This window comes from Dermacentor silvarum, chromosome 11 (assembly GCF_013339745.2).
Source record: "Dermacentor silvarum isolate Dsil-2018 chromosome 11, BIME_Dsil_1.4, whole genome shotgun sequence".
Lineage (NCBI taxonomy): Eukaryota > Metazoa > Arthropoda > Arachnida > Ixodida > Ixodidae > Dermacentor > Dermacentor silvarum.
Window position 1 is genome coordinate 80,687,827 of NC_051164.1, and position 26,844 is coordinate 80,714,670.

At 46.7% G+C, this 26,844-nt stretch overlaps 1 protein-coding gene across 3 annotated transcripts; it reads right to left on the reverse strand.

Moving 5' to 3' along the window:
• Positions 1-3,253: 3,253 nt before the first annotated feature.
• Positions 3,254-16,412, reverse strand: LOC125941254 (uncharacterized). Of its 3 annotated transcripts, XM_049658219.1 has the most exons (3): positions 16,279-16,410; positions 9,429-9,780; positions 3,254-4,142 (listed from the first exon to the last, which is right to left on the reverse strand). In XM_049658219.1, the coding sequence occupies exons 2-3, from the start codon at positions 9,558-9,560 to the stop codon at positions 3,882-3,884; spliced, it is 393 nt and encodes a 130-aa protein (XP_049514176.1). In that variant the 5' UTR covers positions 9,561-9,780; positions 16,279-16,410; the 3' UTR covers positions 3,254-3,881. The 3 variants fall into 3 exon arrangements, with proteins under 3 accessions (XP_049514176.1, XP_049514173.1, XP_049514175.1); XM_049658216.1 differs by lacking the exon at positions 9,429-9,780 and having other exon boundaries at positions 15,931-16,412; XM_049658218.1 differs by lacking the exon at positions 16,279-16,410 and having other exon boundaries at positions 9,429-10,062.
• Positions 16,413-26,844: the final 10,432 nt, after the last annotated feature.

Consider the following 26,844-nt stretch of genomic DNA (forward strand, 5'->3'; position numbering starts at 1 on the left):
ACAATAAGTATGAGGTGGTGCGTGGAATCTGGAAAGGAGTAATGGTGCCAGCGCTAACGTTCGCAAATGCCATTCTATGCTTAAAATCGGATATCTTGTGGGGGTTGGAAGTTAACCAACAATCAGTAGGCTGGTTGGCTTTGTGAGCCCTCGGCAAAACCACAAATGAGGCAGTGTAGGATGACATGGGTTGGGCATCGTTTGAAGTCAGGGAAGCGTAGAGCAAAATTAGTTTTGAGGAAAGACTCGGGAACATGTATCAAAATTAATGGACGGCTTAAGTGCACAAGTATCTGTTACTCAAAAGCGTGGACACAGAATGGGGGAAGAGGTCAAGTTGGCAACCAAGTATAGGACAATTGAAAGTGTAAATAGACAACCAGGAGTCATCAGCAGCGAGAGAAATAGAGACAGCGAATTGGATGCAAAGAATGGGAACAAGAAATACCACGGAGGTTTACAAGAATGGGAAGAAAGAAATTAGAACGGACAATCAGAACGATAAGACAAAGGGCAGTGCCTTGCTATTCGAGGCTCGAGCTGGTTGCTGAAGGACAAAAACATACAGTAACAATTATTTGCGACAAGATGAGGCATGTGTATGTTGCAGTAAAAATCCGGAGACAACCCAGCACATCCTAATGGAATTCGAAGGAATTCACTCAGTGAGACCAGGAGGTAACGCTCACCTTTCAGAAGCGCTTGGATTTAATGTGGGCGGAAGAATTAGGGGGGGGGGGGGGGGGGCAGTCAGTGGTATAGATAAGCAAGAGACATCTAGAGTTTTGGTGAAAAAAAAAAAAAAAAGCAGGGAAGAGGTTGATACTACTCGATCCGTTACATGGATAAGTAGCGGTGCAAAGTATATAGAGAAGTTTTGAGGAAGAAAAAGAAAGATTAAGGAGATGTATACAAAAATACTAGAATGAAAAACATGTATAGCTTACCTGGAGAAATCAAGCAGGCTAGGCGACTATTTGTCACCGCCCCCTTACAAAGGGGATGCCAATAAATCATCATCAGTTATCATCAGTCTCTCCCGCTTGCTCCATGAAGAGGAAGCGGAATGTCGGTATAATGAAACACACAGGACTTTGGGGCTACAATAAATATGAGGTGGAGCAAGGAATTTGGAAAGTAGTGATGGTACCAGCACTAACGTTCGCAAATGCAATTCTGCGCTTAAAATCAGATATCTTGTCGGGGTTGGAAGTTAACTAAAGTTGGTGAACCGATTGACGTAGGTGGCCCACGGTAACAATTGAGGGCAGTGCATGGTGACATGTCACAGAAGGACAGAGCAAAATCAGTTTTAAAGAAAGGCTCAGGAACATGGACGAAGATAAATGGGCGGCCCAAGTGCCCTAAGCTCTGTACCTCGAAAGCGTGGACAAGGAATGGCGGAAAAGGTAAGGACAATTGGCAACCCGGAGCCGGGTAATTGAAAGCGAAAATAGACAATACTGAGTCATCAAAAAAGGAAGGAAGAGAAACAGAGACAGTAAGTTGGGTGCAAAGGATGATAACAGAGTACTCCCCGGAGATTTACAAATACGAAAAGAAAGAAATCGGGTGCGGCATTCTGTGCGATAACACAAAGGGCGGTGCCTCGCTATTTTAGGTACGAAATGGCTGCCCGAAGGCAGAAGCATACCGGAGCAAATATTCGCAACATGACGAGGCATGTGGCTGATGCAGCAAAACTGCTGAGAAGATTCAGCACGTTGTAATGGAAAACCAATATATTTACCCAGCCAGAACCGTTGGTAACGTACGCCTACCAGAATCGCTCGGATTCAAAGCGGAAGGAAGCGTTAACTGGTTAGCGGTCGAGATAAGCAAGAGTCGTTTAGAGTATATCGATGTAAAGTAGGGAAGAGATCGATAATAGCCGGGGTCGTTACATGCATATGATTTAATGAAGAACGAAAATACGAAGGAGAGATAAGCGAAATGCTGTACTGATAAGCATGAGTAGATTACCTGATTAGCTAAAGCACCCTATGTGGGTACTTTTCACCGTCCCGTTTCGAAAGAGATGCCAATAGATCCTCATCTTCGTCCCCAAAATCATAATCAAAGAAGGGAGCCATCGTCAAACGGCAGATGCGACCGTTTCCTTCGCGAAAGGAATTTTAAAGCGGAACATTCTTTAAGGATAATCATCAGCATTATGAAAAGGTCATTTCGATTTTCCGGAAGCTAATGAAATTAAATATCCGTCGGAGACACTATAACGTGTGGAAATGCGAAGGCATTCTAGTCCCTTTGGTGAAATGTATTTTTCCGCGCGTTCCTTGTCCGCGCAAGCTCCCACCTGCGTTCCAACTGCGCCTCGGTAAAGCCAAATCAAAACGCACGCGCTCGCTTGCCCGCGAGGAGTTCATTACTCAAAGGACCACTCAGCGCCGTTCAATTGGACATTAATGCTTTTTTATTGTATGCACTCATTTTATACACTCCTGACGGGGAGCCACCTCCTCCCCATTGGAAGCGCCGTCACGTGCCCAATGACGCACACACTAGGCACAACTTTAGTCAACCAGAACCGCCGTGGAGCCGCCGTGACGTCAGCGAAGCGTGCCAACACCACCTATAGATAAATTTACTAATCTAGGTGGTATTGAGCTTGCTCGCCACGCACCCCAGAGGCCCGGCTTCGATTCCCACCCAGACTGAAATTTAACAATTTTTTTTCACAGAGCCATTGATTTACTTTGTTTACAGGACCCTACTTGAGAAATTTGACGCCATTCCGAGCATTTTCGACGCGTTTTTGCTGTTTGCGCCGTCGGCCATTTTTGGTGCCATCGCTCCGTGGCGACGCCGGGGACGCCGGATTTTCGCGTAATGGGACATTTAATGCTTTCGCATTAAAAGTGCATAGATATTGTTCAGAACATTGTGACCATGGCGTGTTTTCGGCTACTGCAATCGCTTCCAGCGCTTGTAGCGAGCCTTCAATATTCGTTCTTGTCACTCAGCGGGAGCCATAGCTGGCGCGTGGATCTGAACAACCCTTTACGGGTATTCCTGAATTATCAGGAAGAAGGTCATTTTAAACACAGCCATTTTACATTCATATTGTTGTCAGTTCCAGTGAAGGAAATATTTACTTGCTGTTTGTTTTACGGTTACGTTTTCTCGCTCGCGCTTACGCTTGCCTATAGCCTTCGTCGGTCGTAGCTTCCCAAATAGCACATCTGGTATTCATTCGCTGCTTTACTAGCTTTGCAGAATCAAATATTCCCAAGAGAAATAAAAATGAACGAGTTTATTAGCCGTGATTTACTCGGCGGCACAGTCAAATAGATGTTTCGCCCGCAGTAGGCGCAACACATCAAGCTGTGCGCCGAAGTGTTGCCCCGTTATGCACGGAAACCACGAACTATACCACTCTGTCCAATTGGCAGGTGTCGCCTGCAAAAAGTTGACAGTCACTGAAGTATCCTTACGTGATTTGAATGCGAAACCATGAGGACTTGTCTAAGCTATCACCTTAAATTAACACTCCACCTTAATCCACCTTGCTCTAAGTTTTACCAACTTTTATCCCCTTATAACCCACCTTAATACAATTTCGGAAGAGGGCCGGGTTTTTGGATGTGGGCCGCACTGTTATGTGGGCCACGGCGTCCGGCCGCCGAAGCCGTGGCTGGAGCGTGACGTCATCCCTGGTCACGTGAGTTTTGTTGCCATCCGATGTTAACGCCGGACGCCGGATTTTTCGCTTCATGGGCATATAAGGCTTTTGCCTTAATAAAGCATATGCGGTTAGACGCGTGATGACGAGCGATGGCGCGCGACCGACACCATCATGTGTTTACCACCTATGTGGTGGGATATGGTATGGGGGCTTTTCATTCCTATATAGGCACACACTAAACTGGGTACAACGGGGCAACGTTCTTGGGCACCGTGCCGGGCGCGTACTGCGCCGTCGGGTAGCCATGGTGTTGTGGTGCCCACGGTTGTCCAGAGTAACCCTGCTGCGCTCCGTACGCGTTGGGCGCCGGGTACTGCCACGTGGTAGCCAGTGGCACGGCGGCGGAAGAGGAGTAGACTACAGGCGTTCCCGTCGCATACTGCGCTGCTTGAGGCCAGCCGTGTTCGGAGACGACGGGGTAGCCAGTGCTCGCGTCCTGGAAAAAAAAAAAAAAGAAAAAAAAAAGATGTATGAAGTTTTCAAATTACTGTTGCTGGAACGAGTCTTCGGGTTATCAAGGACGTACGACACGGCTACTACGTTGGCGTCACCTTTTTGAAAAAGGTATAGAGTTATAAAAAAGAAAAAAAAATGGCCCTGGCAGCTTTCCCTTCAGAGGGAATACGTTAAGAGGCGAATATTACTTAGCGAGAGAGAGAGAGAGAAAAAAAAAAGAAACGTTTATTGTTGAAACAGTGTCCCGGTGAGGCCCAAAATCGCAATTTCCATTGGGGTAATTCTCCTAACCACACTTTTTGATTCCTAGCTTAAAAACGCATCGAGCTATGGCGAATTCAATTGGACAGTGATAAACTCGTATGCACTTAGCTGAGTTGCTGAGACCAGCTTCAGTTTCGCCCGCGAAACGTGTTAGGAAATACATTACTGTTCCACTTGATTGGCGCAATGGCGGAATCTTATGAATGTATTAACTTATACACCCACCGTGGAAACATGGCTTGCGGTTCTTCCATGTTTCTTTCTTTCTTTTTCTTTTTAAACGTTAGGGTGCATATATCTGGGAGAACGCCCTGACAGGTTATCCTTATATACCGCTTACTTTTCGTGCCAGTAAGTCACGGGCGTAACTAGATGCCTGTGTGGACATGCATGTCGTCATTTCCGTTAGGCAGTTGGCCTCGCAAAATGTAGATGATGGTTGAAGAATAAAATGCATATGAAAGGTCACTATACCACTAACACCACTACACTTGAAGAATTGTTTTGTTAAACCCAACTGATAAAAGGTTGTCACTCCCGAGGTGTTCTTTTTTAGTGATCTAACATTTTTATAAATGCTTTTCTTGAACTTGGTCTGTTACTGGTGAACAATTAAGTGAGCCCATGTATGTGAACAAACATATGTAACTACTAGTATATGCAAGTATGCTTTATGTATACATGTTTTTCAAAATAAAATGACGCTCCCTTCCGTTTTCAAGAGCTGTTAGGTTAACACTTTTACTGTATAACAAGTCTTTCATTTTATATGTTTTCATATGTTCTGTTTGACGTTCTATGCCTGTATTATACGTACCCACTCCTGTATGAGCTTGTCTAAGGCTTACGGTAGGAAAAAAAAAAGATAGAAGAAAACTCAGGTTTCTGCGGAACGGCGGCTTTCCGCTGCTGCCAAAAGGCGGCGACAGAGGTTCATGTTAGCGCCGTCTAAAGAAGGCAACTTCGTATTTTTTTTCTTAGACAGTAGGCATGTTACTGCGCCAAATATTACATTAAATGATCCCGACCATAAAATGCGATCTTTTGCCAATACCCGTGCCATACGGGCAAAGTAAAGTGCACTTCGAGCGAGTGCACTTCAGCGCGCTGAGTGTCACTTTGGCGGTGCGCTGTTACACGAGAAAGAAAAGTGTGCTTTCACATTGATGGCGATCGGGAGTCAGACGGGAAAGCATATACTTGTTAATATGAAAATGTGTGCACGAAAACAGTTTATTATTGTTAGCGACAGCACTTACAATCGACCTTTATAAGCGCCGGCAACGACGGCAACTTGACACAGCAGCAGTCAAAACGACTCGATCCGCCAAACTGCGCAGTCAATTACCCGGCGTGGTCGTGAACAGCCCGAGAGCGAGAGTAGTTTTATGCTGTTCTTGTTGTTTTTTTTTTGTTTTTTTTTGCGGTGTGGCACATTTTATTATCTTGTAACTTTAGCAATTTAAAGCAATGTTATTAAAATTACTCCTGACTCTTCTTTCAACACCACTTTATGTATCTTCTAAGCATTGCTAACGAGGCTACACACGTTCGCCGCCGCGAAGTGAGTTCGCCGAACACACTCGCCGGCGAGTGCGCTCTGCAGTGAGTGTCACTATAAGCGTTCCCGTGCGGCAGCCCGCGAATGACACTAGCCGCGAAGTGCACTCGCTCAAAGTGCACTTTACTTTGCCCGTGTGGCACGGGTATAAGTTTCAGGAATACCATATAGCGATACATCTGATCGACTATATAGGCAATTAGGTGATTCATACTTTGCTGGCCGAGTGACTTCCTCAAGCGAGTTTGCCACCCGGCCACGCTCTCCGGCGCTGTCAGTCGTGCAGAACGATTAAAACCGCCATTGAAAGTGTGCCGCGCAGCAAGAAGTGAAGAGAAAAGAGAAATAAAGAAAAGAATAGCGATGGGGCTCGTGACGTAAGCATGACGCGTACCTCGGCTCCGATGTGGAAAAGACAGGGAGGGAACTTCGCTTGGGGCGGACGCTAGTCGAGGCAAAGGGAGAGAGCGGCTACGTAACTGGCAGTGAAGTTCGCCTCTTGGCACCGTTCCGACGAGACATTTAGGTTTCTCTAATTATATATCCTCTAATAACGAACAATTAAAATGCTTGAAGGCAATTCAACCTCCCACCGAAGTCGATGAAAGAAAGTCTTTCTTAGCGGTTTGGAGGGGTAAATGAGGTGTAGGAACCATGTAACTTATTCTGAGAAGTCAGCAGCGTCTCAACGACAGCGTCTCAAAACCCTATAGCGGACACGAATGAAAAATGCGAGAACGCTCCCCTCACCACCGGTACTACAAGTATCACCTCCCGGTGGTGACACTGGTATATAGTACCCGGTGGTGAGGGAAGCGTTCTCGCATTTTTTCCTCGTGTCCGCTAGATACCACCGGTACCAGTGCTACCACCATACCGTCGCTACTACCAGGAGCACCGGTACCGCCAGTACTATATCTATCTTGGGGACCGACGCGTTTGTCGTGCGAAAGGCAATTGCTAGAATTTACGACAGATTTATATTTTACCATAGACCCAAACCTTCAAACTGGCTTCGTCTTTCTGGATTTTTTTTTCTAAAAAAAAACTTAATTATATGGTGTTTTACGTGCCAAAACTACGATCTGATTATAAGGCACGCCGTAGTGGCGGACTCCGGAAGTATTGGACCAGCTGGGGTTCTTTAACGTGCACCTAAATCTAAGTACACGGCTGTTTTCGCATTTCGCCCCCATCGAAATGCGGCCTGTCGCGGCCGGGATTCGATCCAGCGACCTCGTGCTCAGCAGCCCAACACCATAGCCACTGAGCAACCACGGCGGTCTGGATTTTTTTTTTCTAAAGCTTTTGACCGCATAGCCCACTGTGACGTGTTTTTGAAACTATCATTATTAAAACTTGATTCACTAACTTTTTCCCTGGCTACTAAACTTTCTTTCAAACATGCAGCAATTTACATTCGCTTACAGCTTCTCCTCGCCCCCTTCCGATGTTTGTTTCGATGTGCAAGGAAGCGTTCTTGGTCCCTTCCTCTAATCTAATTTAATGACCTACCCAATTCATCATGCATGCGCATATTCGCTGATGACTGAATTATCTATCGTCCCATTAGCAGCTCTGATGACCAGGTCCTCCAAAATGATCTTAACCGAATTACTAATTGGTGTGACGCCTGGCAAATGACTCTAAATTCATGTAAATGTAAAGTGATGTCCTTCAGCTGCAAACGCTCTAACTCAGACTATTCTTACTGGATCAAAAATGTCCCATTATCGCGGGCCTCATGATTAAAATTATCATCATCATCATCATCAACATATATTTATGTTCACTGCAGGACGACGACCTCTCCCTGCGATCTCCAATTACCCCTGTCTTGCTCTAGCTGATTCCAACTTGGGCCTGCAGATTTCCTAACTTCATCGCCCCACCTATTTTTCTGCCGTCCACGATTGCGATTTCCTTCTCTTGGTATCCATTCTGTAACTCTAATCGTCCACCGGTTATCCATCCTACGCATTACATGGCCTGCCCAGCTGCATTTTTTTTCTCTTAATGTCCAAAAATGTTAAAATCGTTAAGATCATTAAATTATCTGGGCGTAAATGTTTCAACAAACTTTCCCTGGATTTACCAAATTACCACCGTCTGTGTCAGTGCTACTCAATCATTGGTTTACCTGCGCCGAAACCTTCGAAACTCACGTACACTTATCCCTAAACTGACATTTCAAATATTCGTTCGCCCACGGCGTGAGTTCGCCGCTCCGGTCTGGTCTCCACACCAAAATTACTTAAATAGCATGCTGGAATCAATCCAAAACAGAGCCGCGCGATTAATTTCCCGGAATTATAATTATCATTCTAGCGTCACTCAAATAAAGCTTCATCTCTCACTTCAGCTCGATGTCGCGACACAGCCGTTTTGTCATTATTTCATAAGTATACGCCTGTCACACTAACAAACGCTCTCTACGCCTAGAAACTTCATTGCACACGTCACGCAGACTACACAATCATCTTAGCTTTACTCGTATCTACGGTAAAACTGAAGCATTCAACTCGTCTGCAATTCCACGCGCGATTCATCTCTGGAACAGCCTCCCCGATAACATGGTTGCGGAAACTGACCGTGATAAATTCAGACACTCTCACTCAACTCGCTTATCCCTTGTTAATCATACTCACTGGTTTTCTTTTCCAACTTTTTCCTTGCACTGTTGTACATTTGTTTACAAACTTAGTGAGTTGTTTTTAGTGTTCTATATATAATACACAGCTGCATGTCATTAATATGTTTCTGTAAATTTTAAGCTGCGCACCTGCCTGGTGTTGTTTTTTTCGACCTTGATGTCGGGAGTTCGCCACTGTTTATGTGTGTATTTGGTTCTATGCTCCCTCACTCAATGCCCCGTGTAGGGGCCTTGTAAGGTATTTTACATATAAAAATAAATAAACATACCCGACAAGGACAAGTGGCGGTAACTCGCCAAGAAAGACTGTCGTTAAAAAACAAATTCAGTAGAACGCTCCCGAGACAGCATGCTTTACAACTTCCAGCGGATATCTGAAATCGCTGGTAGGGGGTCAGGCAAGGATTAAGTAACTTGGCCCTAAGCCGACGAGGTAAACCACGCGCACGAACCCGGGGTGCAAATGCATGATTTCGTAGCTGAAATTCGTTCATTGGATTGTGGTTCGAGAATGTTACGCGTATGGGATCAGCAAATGAGAGTTGTCACGATGGCAGGAAGCCTCTGCTACTCATTTGTCCGAGAAGCCAGTTAGTCAGCCCCCTCATTGCCCGCAACGCTCACGTGCAACGGTATCCATTGACCGAATACACGACGAGATGCGCGACACACACACACACACACACACACACACACACACACACACACACACACACACACACACACACACACACACACACACACACACACACGGCCATAACTAGACAAATCGTTCTCGGGAACCTCACCAGCACGTTACCGTCCCTTCGTGAGAAGATTCCGCGGCGTCGCAGGATGAAAGCCACGTAGAGGCTGGCCAGGCAGGACACGATGATCAGCACAACAACGCAGACCACCACCAGGGCACGCGGCATCCACATAGACGCGGCACCCACGACGGGCACGATGACACTCGTTGCCCTTAGCGCCCTCGCGCGAATTCATCAAAGCGAAGGCCTGTAAGGACGATTACCCGCCGGTGCTTTTTCGTTCGCTATCACCGTGGACCGCGCACGCTGCGAGCGACGGGTTTCTCTTCGCGTCAGGGCGTGCTGTTCCGCACACCGTTCCTGCGCAGTTGAACACGCAGCGACCGAACGGCTCGATAGGCGATGCCGGAAAAACACTACGCACCGCGCAGCGGATTTCAATGCCGACCTTGACAGCCAAAGCAGCCGCGTCTGTGTACGGCGCGCGCGCGCGCACAGCCGTGACATCGCGGTGATAAAGAGGAGGGGAGGGGGGATGCAACACGACGGTGTTGGAGAGATGCGCATTTGACATCGTGCACGGGGTGAAGATAGCTTGATCATTGGCCCAGAAGTGTATAGACAGCTGCAGGTAACTGCGCGAGAATCAAGGTACACTCGGCCACAAAATATTGCGGGGCACGCGAGCGCGTGGCGGAGCAGTCCTCCTCGCCTACTGGCTCTGCACCCCTCGTGTCGAGACCGACGCTTGCGCGCATGCGCGTCCCTCCATTACTGTAAGCGTGCATGTTTCTGCGCTTCTTCCTTGCGCGCCGGCGATATCCGAGTGCAGCCGCGAGGGGCCCCTCTTGCGATTGGCGCTGTGGCAGCTTCGAAGGGCAAAACTTAGTTGATATAACGGCGATTAAAAGTTCATTTTCATCGCGCCCGGCTCTTTCTATAGAGCGCCTCTTCTGCCACGCTCTTCTGTGGGAGAACGTCACGTTCGTGAAATTAAGAAATAAGGAACGATCATTGGCCACGAAAAGGCGCAGTGCAGAAAAAAAAAAAAGGCTGGTTGCTTTCGCGACCAGCGCTATGCATCTGCGCTCGTGACCCGACAAAAAGCGACCGGTGTGGCGCGCGCCAGCTCACGCTTCACCCGTTTGCCCGTCGAAGCCTCCACAGCTCTAATCGTTTAAGTAGGGCCCCTCGCGGCTGCACTCTGATATGGCTGGCGCGCAAGGAAGAAACGCAGAAACATGCACGCTTGCAATAACAGAGGGACGCGCATGCGCGCAAGCGTCGGTCTCGACTAGAGTGTACTAGCATGACCGAGTGGGCCGAACGGCGCTCTCTCGCTGAGGCGCCGCGTGTGGAAAAATTGTGCGAGGGCGCTGGGAGCGAACTGGATTTGGGTGGAGACGCGCTCCGCGGCATTTTCAACGTACTTTCGCGGCGGGCGCCGAGGCCGATTGCACATAGTAGGCTCTTAAAATAGTGCTTTATTTCAACTGCAAAATTATGTTTACACAATTTTGCCAAACATATATATTTGAGGCATGGATTATACAACGCGACGTCTTCAATTTTGCTGTCGTTGTCAAGCGCGTCGTCTGCTAGCGAGCGCGCGTTCGCTACGCGGACGCTGGGGGACGCCCAGTTTTTCTCGCAGAACGTCTCTGCAGTACATTTTTTAAATATTTTAGTTGCTTTGGTGCGCCCATAACTCTTGACGGCCGGTACCAAATGTAGTTTTAGCCAGGTGAACTGCTCTTCTAAAGGTAACTGGTATCTCTGCAACATGAAGCTACGTAAGAACGTTTTATTATTGATGTCGTGTCATTTTGGGTGCGCTTATTGTTGGTGGATATTGATCAGGAACAACGATTGAAGAAAAAGTTAAATAAACCAGGTTTATTAACTGCGTGGCGCGAAGAATGGCGAATGTATTTCTATAGCAAATAAATCAAAGGGTACATAGACTTATATATTCACGATATATGTGTAAGGGAAAAATAACAAATATTCTAAATGCGCTAATTGAAAAAGTGAGAACTCCCGACCGGAATAAGCGCACGTGTTTGCAGTAACAAACACACTTATGAGTGAATACTGCACATAAAACTCGCATTCGCAGAAATAATATTCATAGCAGGCAAAACCACTTTATATATATATATATATATATATATATATATATATATATATATATATATAAGGTGGTTTTGCCATATTTATATAAATAAATAAATAAATAAATAAATAAATAAATAAATAAATAAATAAATATATATATATATATATATATATATATATATATATATATATATATATATATATATATATACTTAAGCACGTGTTATTGATATACTGTACGACGCCGAATAGTCGTTTCCGTTCGAATGTAACGCATAACAGCACCATTGAAGTCTCAAAGGTGAGTGACCGATACAAGTGAGGACTGTTATTCCGAATGATTGCGCTGCCGGGGAGTCGTGGCTGTTGTGCAGAGGCGCAGTTCCTGAGATAATTAACGCACGGGTGTTAATAAGTCCTGCTTAACAAGTTCCTAGCTGTCATTCAATATAAACGCCCCCTGTAAATCTGCAGCCTTACTGTAAATCTGCTAACTTGATTCAGGCAAGGAAAACTTTTTTTGACAGTCTCACCATGTTTGCAACCAATTAAAACTGGGTGCCCCATGTGGTACCACACTTATCTTCAACGAACACAACAGATCTGCACATATCTCTACGTGTATGTGAGGTATGCCGTTCCTTTAATTGTTTCATTATGGTCGTTAATCGTTATGATAGTGCACTGGATAACTGAAAACAGCCGTTTATAATATACAAGCTGCTGAGTTGAGCGGTCATACATTTGGGAACGGCATTAAATTTATGTATGAAATATAGGATAAGCGTAACATGTTTTTCTCGGAAATCAGGCTAGAGAATAATTTACAACTATTTTGTTTACACCCCTAGAAAAAAGCCGAAGAACGCAGCCACATGCTTTTCTCTTATTTTTAATTTAAATGAATTCTTGGGTTTACGTGGCAAAACCACGATATGATTATGAGGTTTAGTTTTCTCCACCTGGGCTTCTTTACCGCGCACCTAAACAGAAGTACACGAGTGTTTTTCCAATTCGCTCCTGTCGAATTCCGCGACCTGGATTGAACCTGCGAGTTCCATGCAGTTTAGCAGCCCAACTCTAGTTTAGCAGTTTAGCAGTCCACTATATAGCCACTAATTAGGCTACCATGCCAGCTTTCTTTCTTTCTTTCCTTCTTTTTTTTTTCTTTTTTGAAGTATTGACAGGGAAAAAAATTTCCACGTACGGCTTATACGGCCAAAGATGAGCATATAGAATAGCCACTAATTAGGCTACAATGCCAGCTTTCTTTCTTTCCTTCTTTTTTTTTCTTTCTTTTTTTGAAGTATTGACAGGGAAAAAAATTTCCACGTACGGCTTACACGGCCAAAGATGAGCATATAGAATGACTAACTAAAACTGTTTTCGGCGCTCGAGGTCCTACCACAATAAATGATCCCGTACCAAATTACTCCGCATTCTGTTGCGCGAGGAAGGCGGAAACTTGAATGGAATGTTGCGCTGCAGTTAACTCTTTTTTTTAAATCTATAACAATGCTTCCCGTAAATCTGAGTACAAGGCGCCGGATGGGGCAGATATGTTTTACTCGTTTGAAGCGGCAAGCAGGAAGGGTACATGTATTTCTCCGTCTGGGTTTCGCAATACCTACTGATGGAAAACTATATGTGCAGCAATACACACGAGAGATACATGCTGCTTGAAGAACGCGAAAAATATTTGTTCTCCAAAGGGAACCGTAGAATAACACAGTAGAATGAAAGCCGACACTGCGGCCGCACTGGACGGGCATCACCGAGCAGCATTAAAAAATGAAATAAAGAAGAGAAATTGCAAGGAATTCTTAAGGCATAAATACATGTCATATGCAATTATGAACACCATTTGAGCGGTCTGAATGCAAATATCAGCGCGCGAAGTGGTACGAATGACCCAGCCGAGCTGTATCGCCAGCAGTTTTCTGGCGAGTGAGTTGCCGCTTGTGCCTAAGCGCTTCCCCCGACCATACTAGTCATTCTTTTCTTGCGCTCGCTTTTCGATCCATCCAAAAGAAACATATTTCATCATCGTGGTCGCTGTATGGCTACGTTCTTGGGTCGAGCGTTGTGTTCACAGAAGTCTTCGTATACAGGCGGTGGCAGTAATAATTTTGCGGTACATTTTCTCCGACCTGATGTACCGGTCTAATATAATTACTCGGGGCCCTTGCACACACGCGCCTCACATTTACATGATCAAGCTCCCGCGATACATCCGTGCTGCTGAATTGCGGCTTCTTTCTTATCTGGCGTTTTTACGTGCCGAAACCATATGCCTCAATTAGGCATTTGATGTGCACATTGCCTTTTTTTTTTTTTTTGTCAGTGCTACCCCAACTGTGGAAAATTCTGCAATAGCAGACAACACTGGTTTAATTGCGAAGGCAGTCGAAGATTGGAGGACGTGCAGCGCCTGTCCAAGTCTACACAAATCAACGTCAGCATCAACAGTAATGGGATTCATTATTCGCCAAACAAGGGGTGGTTTGGTGTTCCCGAAGCCCGAGTTTGCTGCTGTCCTCGTTAACGTAAAAAAAAGCCGTTGACATCGCAGTGCCACATATTGGCAAGGATGATGTGTGCAAAAAGTTGGCAGCTTTGATTTGTTCACACCTTAGAGAGCTGACCTCTTTTTACTTGCCAGGCAAACGAAGAGCATTCATCAGTGACTTCTTCAATAGTTGCCCGCAAAGTTACAAAGGCCCTACTGTCAAACATTGGCGCAGCCGTTAGAGACACAGCCGCTTACCAAAAAAAAAAAAAAAAAAAAAAAAAAACAAAGAAAAAAAAAAAAACCTAATGGATAAGGCACTGAGCCGAAAAGTTCTGCACGTTTGAAGAGAGAACTGCTAGTGCGCAAGGGTTGTGAGTTTGCCATCGTAAATAAATGATTGAATGAATTGTGAATGTGTTATGCTGGTAATTTGGCCATGCATACAAACATGGCATGCACGTATGTACAGATGGCTCAGAAAGTTGCTGAAAGATGTCTGTCCGTGGCTGTCGGCTCAAGTAAGCAGCTTGATAGTTCGTGCAGGAAGACACGCGATGAGTTGGTCTTTTGATTAACAAAATAAAACAAAACATCAGCGCATATATTACAATGCACAGATACGTAAGACTGCCGCGACTTGATCAACTCTCCATTTCCAAGTTCCGAGTCCTAGTTTTCGTATTTTACAGTTAGTCACTTGGTGAACAGTGTAAGTCATATTAAACAGAAGTTTGCGAACTGCGGATTCGCAAAAAATCTCCGTTGCCTCGTCAGTCAGGTGGCATTCCTGCTAGCCGATAGAGCTTGAATGCCTTCTCTGGCTTGTAGGCTTTCCATTGGCATGCTGCGCTTGAGCGCGCGGAAATAATTTTCCCGCAAACTTTGGCTTGCACTGTTGTACATTTCTTTACAAACTTATCGAGTTGTTTTTAGTGTTCTATATGTATAATACACAGCTGCATGTCATTAATCTGTTTCTATAATTTTTAACCTGTGCACCAGGCTGGTGTTGTTTTTTCCCGACCTTGATGTAGGGAGTTCTCCACTTTTTATGTGTGCATTTGTTTCTATGCCACCTTACTCAATGCCCCATGTAGGGGCCTTGTAAGGTATTTTACATATAAAAATAAATAAATAAGTAGACACACCCGATACGGAAATGTGGTGTTAACTCGCCAAGAAAGACTTTCGTTAAATAACAAATGCAGTAGAACACTCCCGTGACAGGATGCTTGGCAATTTCCGGCGTATATCCGAAATCTGTGATAGGGGGTCAGGCAAGGATTGAGTAACTTGGCCCTAAGGCGACGAGGTAAGCCACAATGCATGATATCGTAGCTAAAGCTCGTTGATCGGTGCGCGGTCCGAGAATGTGACGGAGGATCAGCAGATGGGAGTTATCCCGATGGCAGGAAGCCTCTGATACGCATTCGTCCGAGAAGCCAGTTAGTCAGCCTCCTCATTGCTAGCAATGCTCACGTGCAACGGTATCCATTGACCGAATAAGGATGCACGACGAGATGCGCTTGCGTCCTCCTAATCTAAAACTCTCTATTGTCAATGCGACGCAGCGGCCATTGTCTGGTTGCTCTAGGCGAGCGCACACACGCTCATCTCTACTATAAACAAAGGTACTTGCGCATACACGGCCCTCCATCAGCGCAATGGCCTACAAACCACGCGAACATTGAAAAATGTATACGCCGTGCTGCAACTGAACTGCTCGTGTGGTTTGTGCACTTTCTGCGCTGACTGCCTGCAAAACACACACACACACACACACACACACACACACACACACACACACACACACACACACACACACACACACACACACACACACACACACACACACACACACACACACACACACACGGCCATAACCAGGCAAATCCTTCTCGGGAACCTCACCAGCACGTTACCGTCCCTTCGTGGGAAGATTCCGCGGCGTCGCAGGATGCCCGCCAGGTAGAGGCCGACCAGGCAGGACACGATGATCAGCGCAACGACGCAGACCACCACCAGGGCACGCGGCATCGACATGGACGCGGCGCCCACGACGGGCACGATGACACTCGTTGCACTTGGCGCCCTCGCGCGAATTCATCAAAGCGAAGGCCTGTAAGGACGATTACCCGCCGGTGCTTTTCGTTCGCTATCACCGTGGACCGCGCACGCTGCGAGCGACGGGTTTCTCTTCGCGTCAGGCGTGCTGTTCCGCACACCGTTCCTGCTCAGTTGAAAACGCAGCGACCGAACGGCTCGATAGGCGATGCCGGAAAAACACTGGGGGTACATGCTACGCACCGCGCAGCGGGTTTCAATGCCGACCTTGGCAGCCAAAGCAGCCGCATCTGTGTACGGCGCGCGCGCGCGCGCACAGCCGTGACAGCCGTGACAGCGCGGTGATAAAGAGGAGGGGACGCAGTCGTGTTGCATCCTGGGTGGTGACACACTGCAGCCTCTGTGGGCAGATGATGTGCGTATACGGCGTGTCGCGTGGGATGCGTAAGCCGACGCGCGTTGCCGGAATACCGAGCGACGACGACGACGACGACAACAACAACAACAGCAACAACAACAACAACAACAACAACAACAACAACAACAACAACAACAACAACAACAACAACAACAACAACAACAACAACAACAACAACAACAACAACAACAACAACAACAACAACAACAACAAATGTGTTAGAACACATAAAGCAGACAAGGTAGATATGTAAGTTCGCTGCCTACCAGAAATTGATGCAGGGTTTTGTAGGGTTTTGCTAAAGTCTTACAAGTTATCGGTATATTTCAGAGCTGTGTACGTATTACACGACGGTTTTGTCAGCCTTAAATATAATATTATGTGTAGTTTATAGAATTGTAAGATTGTTCTTTTCTCTTTCTTTTGTTGCTTGCTGACTCGCACAGTTGCAAGCTGGACATATTAGTCTTCCCACGTATTGGAATTTTCAAGAATTGCTCTAACGAATTGGTGGCATAAATCGAGAATCCACTTCCTACAGTCACTATATATATCTTAATCTTTTCTTTAAATTCAACAAACTTAATTAAAATTGGTGCAATGGTTACCAAGAGAAACAGTTTCTCTGGTTCCATGTATTTACGTAAGAGCGGTTAGGTGTGTATCATGTAATTAATTATTAATTCATTAATTCATTAATTCAATTGCCTAAAACACCCCTCACGGGGTATTACATTAGGTGTGTACATTAACTACTAGTGCATACTTTCAGAACTAATACATACATTCAAAACTGGTGCATACAATGAGAACGAGCGAATACATTCATAAATACAATCGATGCTATTCTTGAAAGCTGCAGAATGGGATAGCAGCACGACGTGGGGCGGCAAATCGTTCCAGTTCTTTGCTGTCTGAACGAAGGATCGGATTTGGGCAGAAGTGGGAGTACACTGGAACAGCTATGGAGTGTGGGCTGCAAGACCTGTGTCGTGTAGGAATTCAGGCAGTGTTTTGTGGTATAAAAGCGACCATTGTTTATTATGTAAGAGAAGAAAACATCCCTCTTATACCCCCCCCCCCCCTCCCCTTCTTTTCTTCCGTGTTATTTAGTACCTGCTAACACAGTACGACTGCGTGTGTTTTGTGAATCTCAAGAAGCTGCTTAACATGACTGCATCCTCGAGCCAGATAAATATTTGCTTTTTTCCCTCCCATAATATTCACTGACGGGTTAGTTGGCCATCCACGATTTTGGTGAAGCCTGAGTATGCCCTCTATTTCGTGTTGGTGTGAACGTCTTTTGCCCTATAGTGCGCTGCCTCACCAAAATTATCCCTCACATTTTTTTTTTCCCGTCAGCGTTATGTTTTACTGAGGAGCACTTGAGCGTAATGCTTCTTTTCTTCTTGTCGTTTCGCCTGCTTTTCTATGTAAGCTTAACTTTAGGTTGTGTGACACGATTGTCTTTTTGATTGTGCCCGGCAATATCTCGTTCTCGCTGCTCTATGCTCAGCAGCATTGGCGGGTTAATTACTTATTACCTGTCTGTCGTGTTGTTATTGCTTGTGATTTTCTCTCTCAATGTAGTGTAAGCGAACGCACTTGTTTCGAATCGTGCACCCACTTCTGCATTGGCCACCTTGAGGCAACCGCCATAACTAACTAACTAACTAACTAACTAACTAACTAACTAACTAACTAACTAACTAACTAACTAACTAACTAACTAACTAACTAACTAACTAACTAACTAACTAACTAACTAACTAACTAACTAACTAACTAACTAACTACTAACTAACTAACTAACTAACTAACTAACTAACTAACTAACTAACTAACTAACTATAAGCAGGGTGTCGACCACCATCATGATTCTGTCGACTGGATGCTTGGAGAAGCTCACCCACAGGAAAATACTTTCAATGGGTGCTGGAGGTGCGTGCTTTTATTATTTTATGTTATTTCTACATTAGGCTCCATTAAAGCAGTTATCCATACGTATGCCATGCAGCTCCAGAAAACAGGGCTGACGTATGAAATGGAGTCGTACGCGGCCGCCTTCAAAAAAAAAAAAAAAAAAGAAACTGGGAAGGGACGCCATAGCCACGCGTCCAGAATTCGATTTTATTACTCCCCGCAAGTGGAGCAGCTTCCGAGTTTTTCGGTTTGCTTTTCACGACCACAAGCAGGTGTGCGGCATCGGCGGGCTACCCGTCGCTGCCTACATCTGGCAGTAGGCAGGAGCCACAACCGCGAGTGGCGCAGGACCGGTCACCGGGCCGAGCTGTTGCATGAAATGGTCCGGAGGGACGTGCTGGTGGAAGACCACCTCGCGAATGTCCTGCGTAGTGCCGTGAGAGAGAGAGAGAGAAAATGATAAATGAAAGGCAGGGAGGGAGATTAACCAGGACTGAGACCGGTTGGCTACCCTACACTGGGGGAAGGGAAAAAGGGAGGGAAAGATTATATGAGAACAAGAGAAAGTCCACTGTGGACCTCGCCGACGTGGTATATATAGAAACTCAGGGAGGTTAACTTGAGGTAGCTAATTAACTTGAATCTATTGATTCCCATACCACTTCTTCCCGGCACGGAAAGAAGTGGTATGGGAATCAATAGAGAAAGAGAGTGGAAGGGGCGAGAGAGGGAAAAAATGGCGCAGTTTCACCCGAAAGGCGAAGCATCAATTGCGATAGATAGCAAATTAGTAGAGAGCTATACGGAGTAAGGATGTATAGTAGTTTTATCAGCTGTGTAAACTTGGACATGTAGCAGTACCAGCGACGCGCAGAACTGTTGTCGACGCCGTCGGCATTTTGCCCGCGTTCGCACCGAACACGCGCGGCGTTGGTGACTGTTGCCGGTGCCTCTGGCGGCGGCTTGGAGGTTTTCGACGAGATCAGAACGGGAAACCTCGTCGAGCAGCGTCGGAAGTCTTTACCACCTTCTCGCCTCGCAACGTTTTGATATAAATACGTATTTAGTGCCGCAGCGTAACGTCGCCTCCCTTCCCTCCCTCCCGTCCGGACGCCCCACGGCCTTTCGCGCGACGGAAGTCGCGTTATGCTCTCCGCCGCGCGTTCGCTCCCCGTGAAAGCGCGGTTCCCTCGCGCTCTTTCACTGGCACATACAGCATACGGCGCTGCGGCGACGATTTCATCGCCGTTGGACTCTATACGGAACCTCACGGCGACGACGACGGCAGAAATCTGCTTGGAGTGTCCATATAGTTGCTATCGCAATAAAAAGAGACTGAGCACAAACGAAGTATATGAACACTTCCAAAAATGTTTAAAGGTTGCCTGTGGCAGATAAAACAATTCTAGTTCAAAGGCTGGTCTACTCGAAGAGGCGGACATTACTTGCACAAGAAATGTAAATGCATAATCGAATATTACCAAAAGGTCACTCATTAGGTTTTTAACTAATTACCTTATGGCCCATATTGCAATTATAATTCTAGCCGTGACGTTCGCAAGGCGGATCCACTTGGAACAAATTCTCTGGATGACACCAGTTTAGAGATATTAATTCGCGAACTTTTCCAAGAAATGCATTGGTGTTCCAGTTACTTTTATGCCTCAATGCATAAAACGACGTTTTGTTAGCTTTTAGAAGCTGCTTTTAGAATTTTAACCAGTTCTGTTGTGTCTTTGTTGTATTCATGGTGTAATCTCTGTTGTATGATGTATAGGAGACGGAGACAAAACCAGGCCCGTAGGCCTGCGTTCTTGAAAGAAAATATCGCTGTAATAACTACATAGTTGTAACAGCATTCTCTACACTTTGGTACAACTGCAGTTGATAAACGTAGAATTACTAACATAACTGACTGAACAAGGTAGTCGGAGTTACTAACGAGTCTCAGCTACCAATTTTAAAAGCAGATAGCAGCAACGATTACAATGCTTCGATCTATAGCCTGCAACGAATATATCGGACCCACTGTGGTATATTCCGGACAGAGAAAAGCAAATGCTCATGAAGATTATTCATACGATATTCGCTTAACGGCACCCGCGTAATTTCATTTGCCGATATCAAGTGGTTTTCTAAGGGGTGTATAGGTGTGTATAGATGGAACGGCCAGGGTCTGAAGTATCAGACTCGGAGGAAATCGGCCGGCGGCGCTGTACCTGCATTCTCATGAAATCAGCCTTGCAGAAAGCTAGACGCAAATTAAAGATTCGTAAGATTCTTAGTACCACTAGTACAAGGGTAAACAAGCTCCAAAATTCGAAAATTTTGCGATAATGTCGTAGATGTGTGGCAGATATTGTGGTGGAAAACTTAAAGCAGTACTGAAACGAAATTCTTGACTTTTCATTAACCTCGAGACATCAGGAAAAAAATAAAATAATGGTAAGCCTCAGACCTCTCACCCCCCCTCCCCACCCCCCTACATAATTTAGTGTAATACTTTACGACGAGCCGGTTTCGGTTTTGTTTTTCTGGAGGTGAATATGACGTGACGTGATGACGCAGAAGGGGGTCCCGTGGAAGTAGGACGTCACGATGGTGTGGCACTCGCTCCGAGCGGTGCGCTCGGTCGTCTGTAGCGCTGCTACTCATTGCGCGGTCCAGTGTAGTGCCAAAACGTCACGATTTCCTGCTGCCACGTGACCGTCTTCGATACCGTGACGTCACGACACATACACCTCCTGGGAAGCGAAACCGAAACCAGTTCGTAGAAAAGCTACCATAGTAAACTATATAGGGCGCTCCGAGGCTTACCAGCATGTTTTCTGGCATTTCGAGGTCCATGACCCCCGTTTAACGCGAGAGTCGAAAACGTCATGCGATTTTTCGTTTAGGAAGAACACGTCCCTGGGCTATCTGGTACGTGCTGGTAAATAGCTAGATTTTAGCGTGAAACAGACGACCACGAAAAGGAATCCGCACGCAGACGGAAAAGGCGCTGTCCCGTCTATGTGTGTATTCCTCTTGTGGTCGTCTGCTTCGCGCTCATATCTAGCTACTTACCCGGTAGTAAACATGGCGCAGCATCGCAATGCTGCACAGATCGAGTGGTTGCAGCAGTGAGTCGTTACCCTCTCGGGCCTGAAGCAGCAGCGCAGCCAGCACATCCAGCAAGCGACGACGGACAGGGTCACGACCACTGCGACGGTGAGGATGGTGACGATAATCCCCGTAGCCAGTTCGCTGGTCCCCTCTGCCGGGTCCATCACGACGTCAGGCTGGTCCTCTTTGGCACTGCAGACAGAATTTCAGGCCATGATTGACAGAGAATATGAATTTAAACGTTACAGGGAAAGCACAAAAATCTGCAATGTATAGATGCACGCTCGAAAACAATGCAAGAACGCGTACTTATTGAGCGAGGTGCAACAAATAAGAAGCATGTGCTATCTGCGACAAGGCTAGGGAAACGATGGATCATGTTTTATTAGAATGTGATTAGAATGTAAAGATATCTTCAGAGTGGTCGGTTTAGGCCCCTCTGGCCTCCTTGAAGCCCTCGGGTTCAGTGATAGCAGGGGGATTGTAAACATGTCTGCAATAGAGATTAGTCAGTGGCGATTTAAAGTTTGGTGGCAGAAAAGTAAGCAGATCACAAACAACGGAGGCGCACAATAACAAATTTCCCAATAGTGGTTCAGAAAATTCGATGCTGGGAATGCTGTTGTGTTTTTTTTATATAGGCAGTTTAGGGAAAATAATAACAAGATAACAATATCCTGGTTGCGCAACCCACCGCCTCGTTTCAAAGGGGACGCTCATAGCATTCATCCATTCATCCGCGGCTGGAGCGCTTTTAAGCAACCCACCCGTTACCAAGGCATCAGCTACATTTCATCATCATCATCATCATGAGCGAGGCCTATATCGCCTCTTGTGCCTGAACAACGATGGATATAACGTGTACGGGGGTGTAGTTAACTCCCTAGTTGTCGCGCATCCTGTGGATCGACAAGTGTTGGAGATTCGAGAAACGCACCGCCTCGTGGTTACGAAAGGACACAACATCGTGTCTTAGTGGCTGCCAGGTCATAGCGGTATCTCTGGCAACGACCTGGCCAACGAAGCCGCTGGAAGAGCACACTAAGCAACTAATTTTGTATCTGTATGTCTTTACGAATCATCAGCGAAGCCCAGCACTTGCAACGAGCTATCGCCTGATTTGACATTAGAGCTGTGACCCACACCTGACCTTATTCACGTTCGGTTGCATTTACTCGACCTTGCTATGCAACCCGTTACCTGGTCTTCCCCATAAGGGTAGAAACATTAGCTCTTCGCTTACATATGTATTCACCGATGCATACTCATTCTTCAGTGGAATGACCGATAGCACCGAACGCAATGCTCCCGGTGGCGAAGAAAAGTGTAGAACCCCTCGTGTGCTACTGCCCGTAGTTAACGTTTCTTCTCCCAGGTCTTCCAGGCAGAAGATTCTTCAAAGTGTCTTCGTCGCCGTCCGGCGACACTTTGCACTTAGGGAGGCCAACTTAGGAAAATGTGGGATTATGAGGACAAAGTAGTATACATAGACTAGCGGCTGCCGATTATCGGCTGGCTCACTTCCCCTTCTCATCTCTACACACTGTTTTTAAGCACCCTTGCAAATTGGGGCGGTACCCTAATTTTAGATCTCCTCGCTCACATCTTACCAATCAGTTCTTTTCAAAGTAGGCGGGACCATTACCAATCCACACTGTGACCACCCCCCTTCTTCAGTCCGGTTTTTGGAAACGACAGATCAGCATCATGAACGCCACATGGCCCACTCTTGCTCGAGGTCCACACACCTCGGTGGAGCTGGCCCGGTGCAATGGCATGCCCCGCGTACACATAAATCGCCCCGCGAGCCACTAACCCCGGACCTGCCGCAGAATCGTACTCGCGCGCGACGCTGCCGCCAGGGGGGCTATTCTGTAAAAGTCCACCTAGTGGACTGTCCCCTTCGGCTGTCGCGATTGGCTCCAACAGCACGAGCGAGAAGGAGCCAGCCAGTCTCTTTCTCGCTAGTGCTGCTGGAGCCAATCAAGACAGCCGAAGTGGACAGTCCACTAGATGGACTCTTACAGAATAGCCCCCCAGGTCTCCATTGCCTACGCATGCTCGACGGCGTAAACTGTTTATATCCCACACTGCAACGAGAATGCTTCCACCCCAGGCAGTGCCTGTGTTTGTTTTAGCTCACAAGAATGCGCCTACATGCCGCTGAGCGACATGCGCGCGGTGAGGCGGCTGCTTGGCCTCTCGTTGCATGCGCTTGTCCGTCAAATGTCCTTATATCTTGGGCACCGCAATGGAAGTGCGCCATCCCCAGCGGTTCCTGTCTCGAAGAGCAGCGCGTCAACACAAAGGACCGTCGGTTGCGAAAGGATAAACTATCTGCGCGAGTGTCATGCACGTGGCACCCGGGTTACAACGTGGGTGGCGTTCAATGCATGCAAGGCTGATTATATCAGCCAACTTAACTCCCGTCCCCAGAGAATGAAAGGCACGTCCACGGAAAATGAAAGGCCTGTCTTCCGAACCGCTCTCAGCCAACTAGACGGAATGCCTTTCTCGTTGAACGAGGTCCTGCTGGACCGTGGCCACGCATGTCACAGCTGCATGATGCCATAAAAGCGCTGCTGCTATTTCCGAAGGCAACCTGTCCGTGATACAGCGATGACAACTTTCACTACACCGGCGCAACACAAACACTGTATCTTTCCTATTTCCCTAGTGCAGGATAGCCAACCGGGCTCAGTACTGGTTAACCTCTCTGTCTTTATCCCCCCTCTCTCTGTCTCCCCTTCTGTCTATATATATATATATATTCGTGCACAGTGCAGCTATGGTAGGCAAAAGAAGGACTCAGTCCTCTCTGCTTTACCGTTAAAACTGCTCCCTCTCGCCCAAGAACTCGAGCAATGTCTGGATGGCAATGCGAATTCATCTAGACTCGGGTCCGGGTTTGCGGTCCTCACAAACTTACCGACTGCCATGTTTTGCCTATAGGAAGCAAGCGAATGCCCGCCGCGTATGGTACGAAAACAGAACGTAAGATGCGGGCTGTTCAGAGTCTTTCACGCAAGGCTACTTAATCTGCATGTTGAATATGAAAAGCATGTCTTCACGTAAAGACTATGACTAATTGTAGTCTGCGTGCACCACATGGCGAAGGTAAGGTTGTATGCGGGAAACCAGAGTACGTGATCACTGGACAGCTGAGTGCGAAAGTTGATGATACGCGTTAGCGAGTCCGCGGGTAGTGGGTTCAATTCTGGGCCGCAGAGGACGGAAGCAGTTTGCAAGAACGCCCATGGGCAAGGTAAAAAATCCCGGATGCCGAAGAATGAATCCGTAGCATCCCAGTAGGTTTTCCAACAGAGATTCGGCGATTTGAAATGCCTATTACCATTGAACCGGTACTTACTGTTCGTACAAGATCATTTGAAAAGAAAAGGCCACTGAACAACTAAATGGAATGCTGCTGCAATAGTGTCAGGTGTTCATACAAGCTTTAAGCTTTTGGCGGTTTGCAACAGTAACACTTTATGCCTTTCAGTGCGGTTTCAAGAAATATGGAAAATAATTGAGAAACAGAACTTTGAAGGCCTGCGCACTTATGCGAGTTTACTTGGTAGATACAACGGAATGTTACGCAATGCACCTTTGCGTAAACCTTCCTGTAGAGCTACCGTAAACCTTCCGCGTAAAGCTACCTGGACGAAGAGAGTTTTCAGAAATGCATCTTAGCTTGGAGACCATGCATACTTTACGTAATCAAGACGCTCATTGTGTTTCCTCCGGCGCGTTCACGACAGGCGTCATTTAAATATAGGCAAGCATGGGCTTCAACTTAAAACGCATTTCTGTATACGGGAGTTACACTCCATCTCACAAGCTGGTTGCAGCCCTGCCGAAGGTACGAGGCGTACACAGGTAATATCCTTGCGCAGCGGAATATAGTTCCGGGCGTAACTGACTGATTATTGGCTACACTAGAGAGCTTTATTTTTGCTCGCTACACGATACGGTACAGCGATACGTCACATGTTAGGACATTTGCGCATGCGCGTCGAATACCGAGAATTACTGTGGCAGTTACCGACGGTAACCGTATTAGTCACCTTAACCATGCTCAACATGGCAGCGCCCACACAGCGCTGCCATGAATTATGTCCGAATTCTCGCTTGTTACTGGCTCTCCGTCCTGTCAGCAAGAAACAAGTGGCAAACTCAGTCATCGCTAAGTCTCATCTCAAGCTGAGGGTAAATCATTAGGCATGTTTTGTCGCAATTATTGAGATCGCCTGTTTGTTTTCCCGCAGCTACAGGACTACAGACACGGCACCGAGCTGCAAGACTGGTTCGATTTCCAGTTAGCAGATATGGCGCCACAGCATTAGCATTGGGGATGCGTTGACGATGCGGAACGCTTTAAAACTTTCACTGCGTCATTAATTTACTACCCCGCTCTAGCAGGGTACGTGATGACGCTAGCCGCCAAACGCCAAGTATACGCCGAGCAGATGCTGTGGCGCAGGTGAACATTTGTAAGGGCATTCGCCCGTACTACTTGCTAAGGAGGCTGCAAGGTAACTGCAGGGAAAGCGTACAAGTAAAGCGAAGCCCTGCTGTAGCATGCATGTAAACGCAGCTTGTGGTTACGGCGTCAAAACATTTTTTTTGCATCAATATAATCCACCAACCATCGAGCATGTAACAGGATGACAAGCAGACTCTTAGCAGACGACGCGGCGCGAATGAGCACATTTCGAGAGACATTCGGCACAATGCTGCAACCAGCTGGTGAGATGGAGTATAGAGTTGAACGGGACAGCATTCAAAGATCCCTGACTGCTTGTCAGGCTTCCCGGCAACTGCAGCTTTTTTTTTTATGCACCTTCGCCTCGGCGTGCCGCTGTCGAGGAGGCGAGCGCCACCTGGATGGTGTTCTTGCAAGGGACACCAACCGGGGCGCGCCGCTGCATGAATGGTAGAAATCCTGGAGAAGGGATTTGTGCTTGAGTTTCCGCGTAACATAATTATGTTTTCTCGTATATTCGAATTACGATCGGACGCCGTCATACCTGTAGGTTGTGGTTAAGTCGTCTTTACGATTTTTCTGATGAATTTTACTTTGAGAAATTCAATTAGTTCACCAGCGCCTCTGCGTCGGAGGGCCTGCGTGGTCGGGGTGGTTCGCGATGATTTTCTTGGCCATGGACGCCACACGCCGACACCGATGCCGGATTTTCTGCGACACGGGGCCCTTAACGCTATCGCGTTAGAAGCCGCAATGCAAATGACCCCGTTGTTCCCGCGGTCTCTAAAAATACCATTATTAGAAAATAAGTGTCTACGCCGATTACGCG

Coding starts and splice junctions, on each gene's coding strand:
- LOC125941254 (XM_049658216.1), bottom strand. CDS start 16,062: ATGTCGATGCCGCGTGCCCTGGTGGTGGTCTGCGTCGTTGCGCTGATC. Junction 4,143..15,930: donor GAAGGGACGGTAACGTGCTG/GTGAGGTTCCCG, acceptor TTTTTTTTCCAG/GACGCGAGCACTGGCTACCC.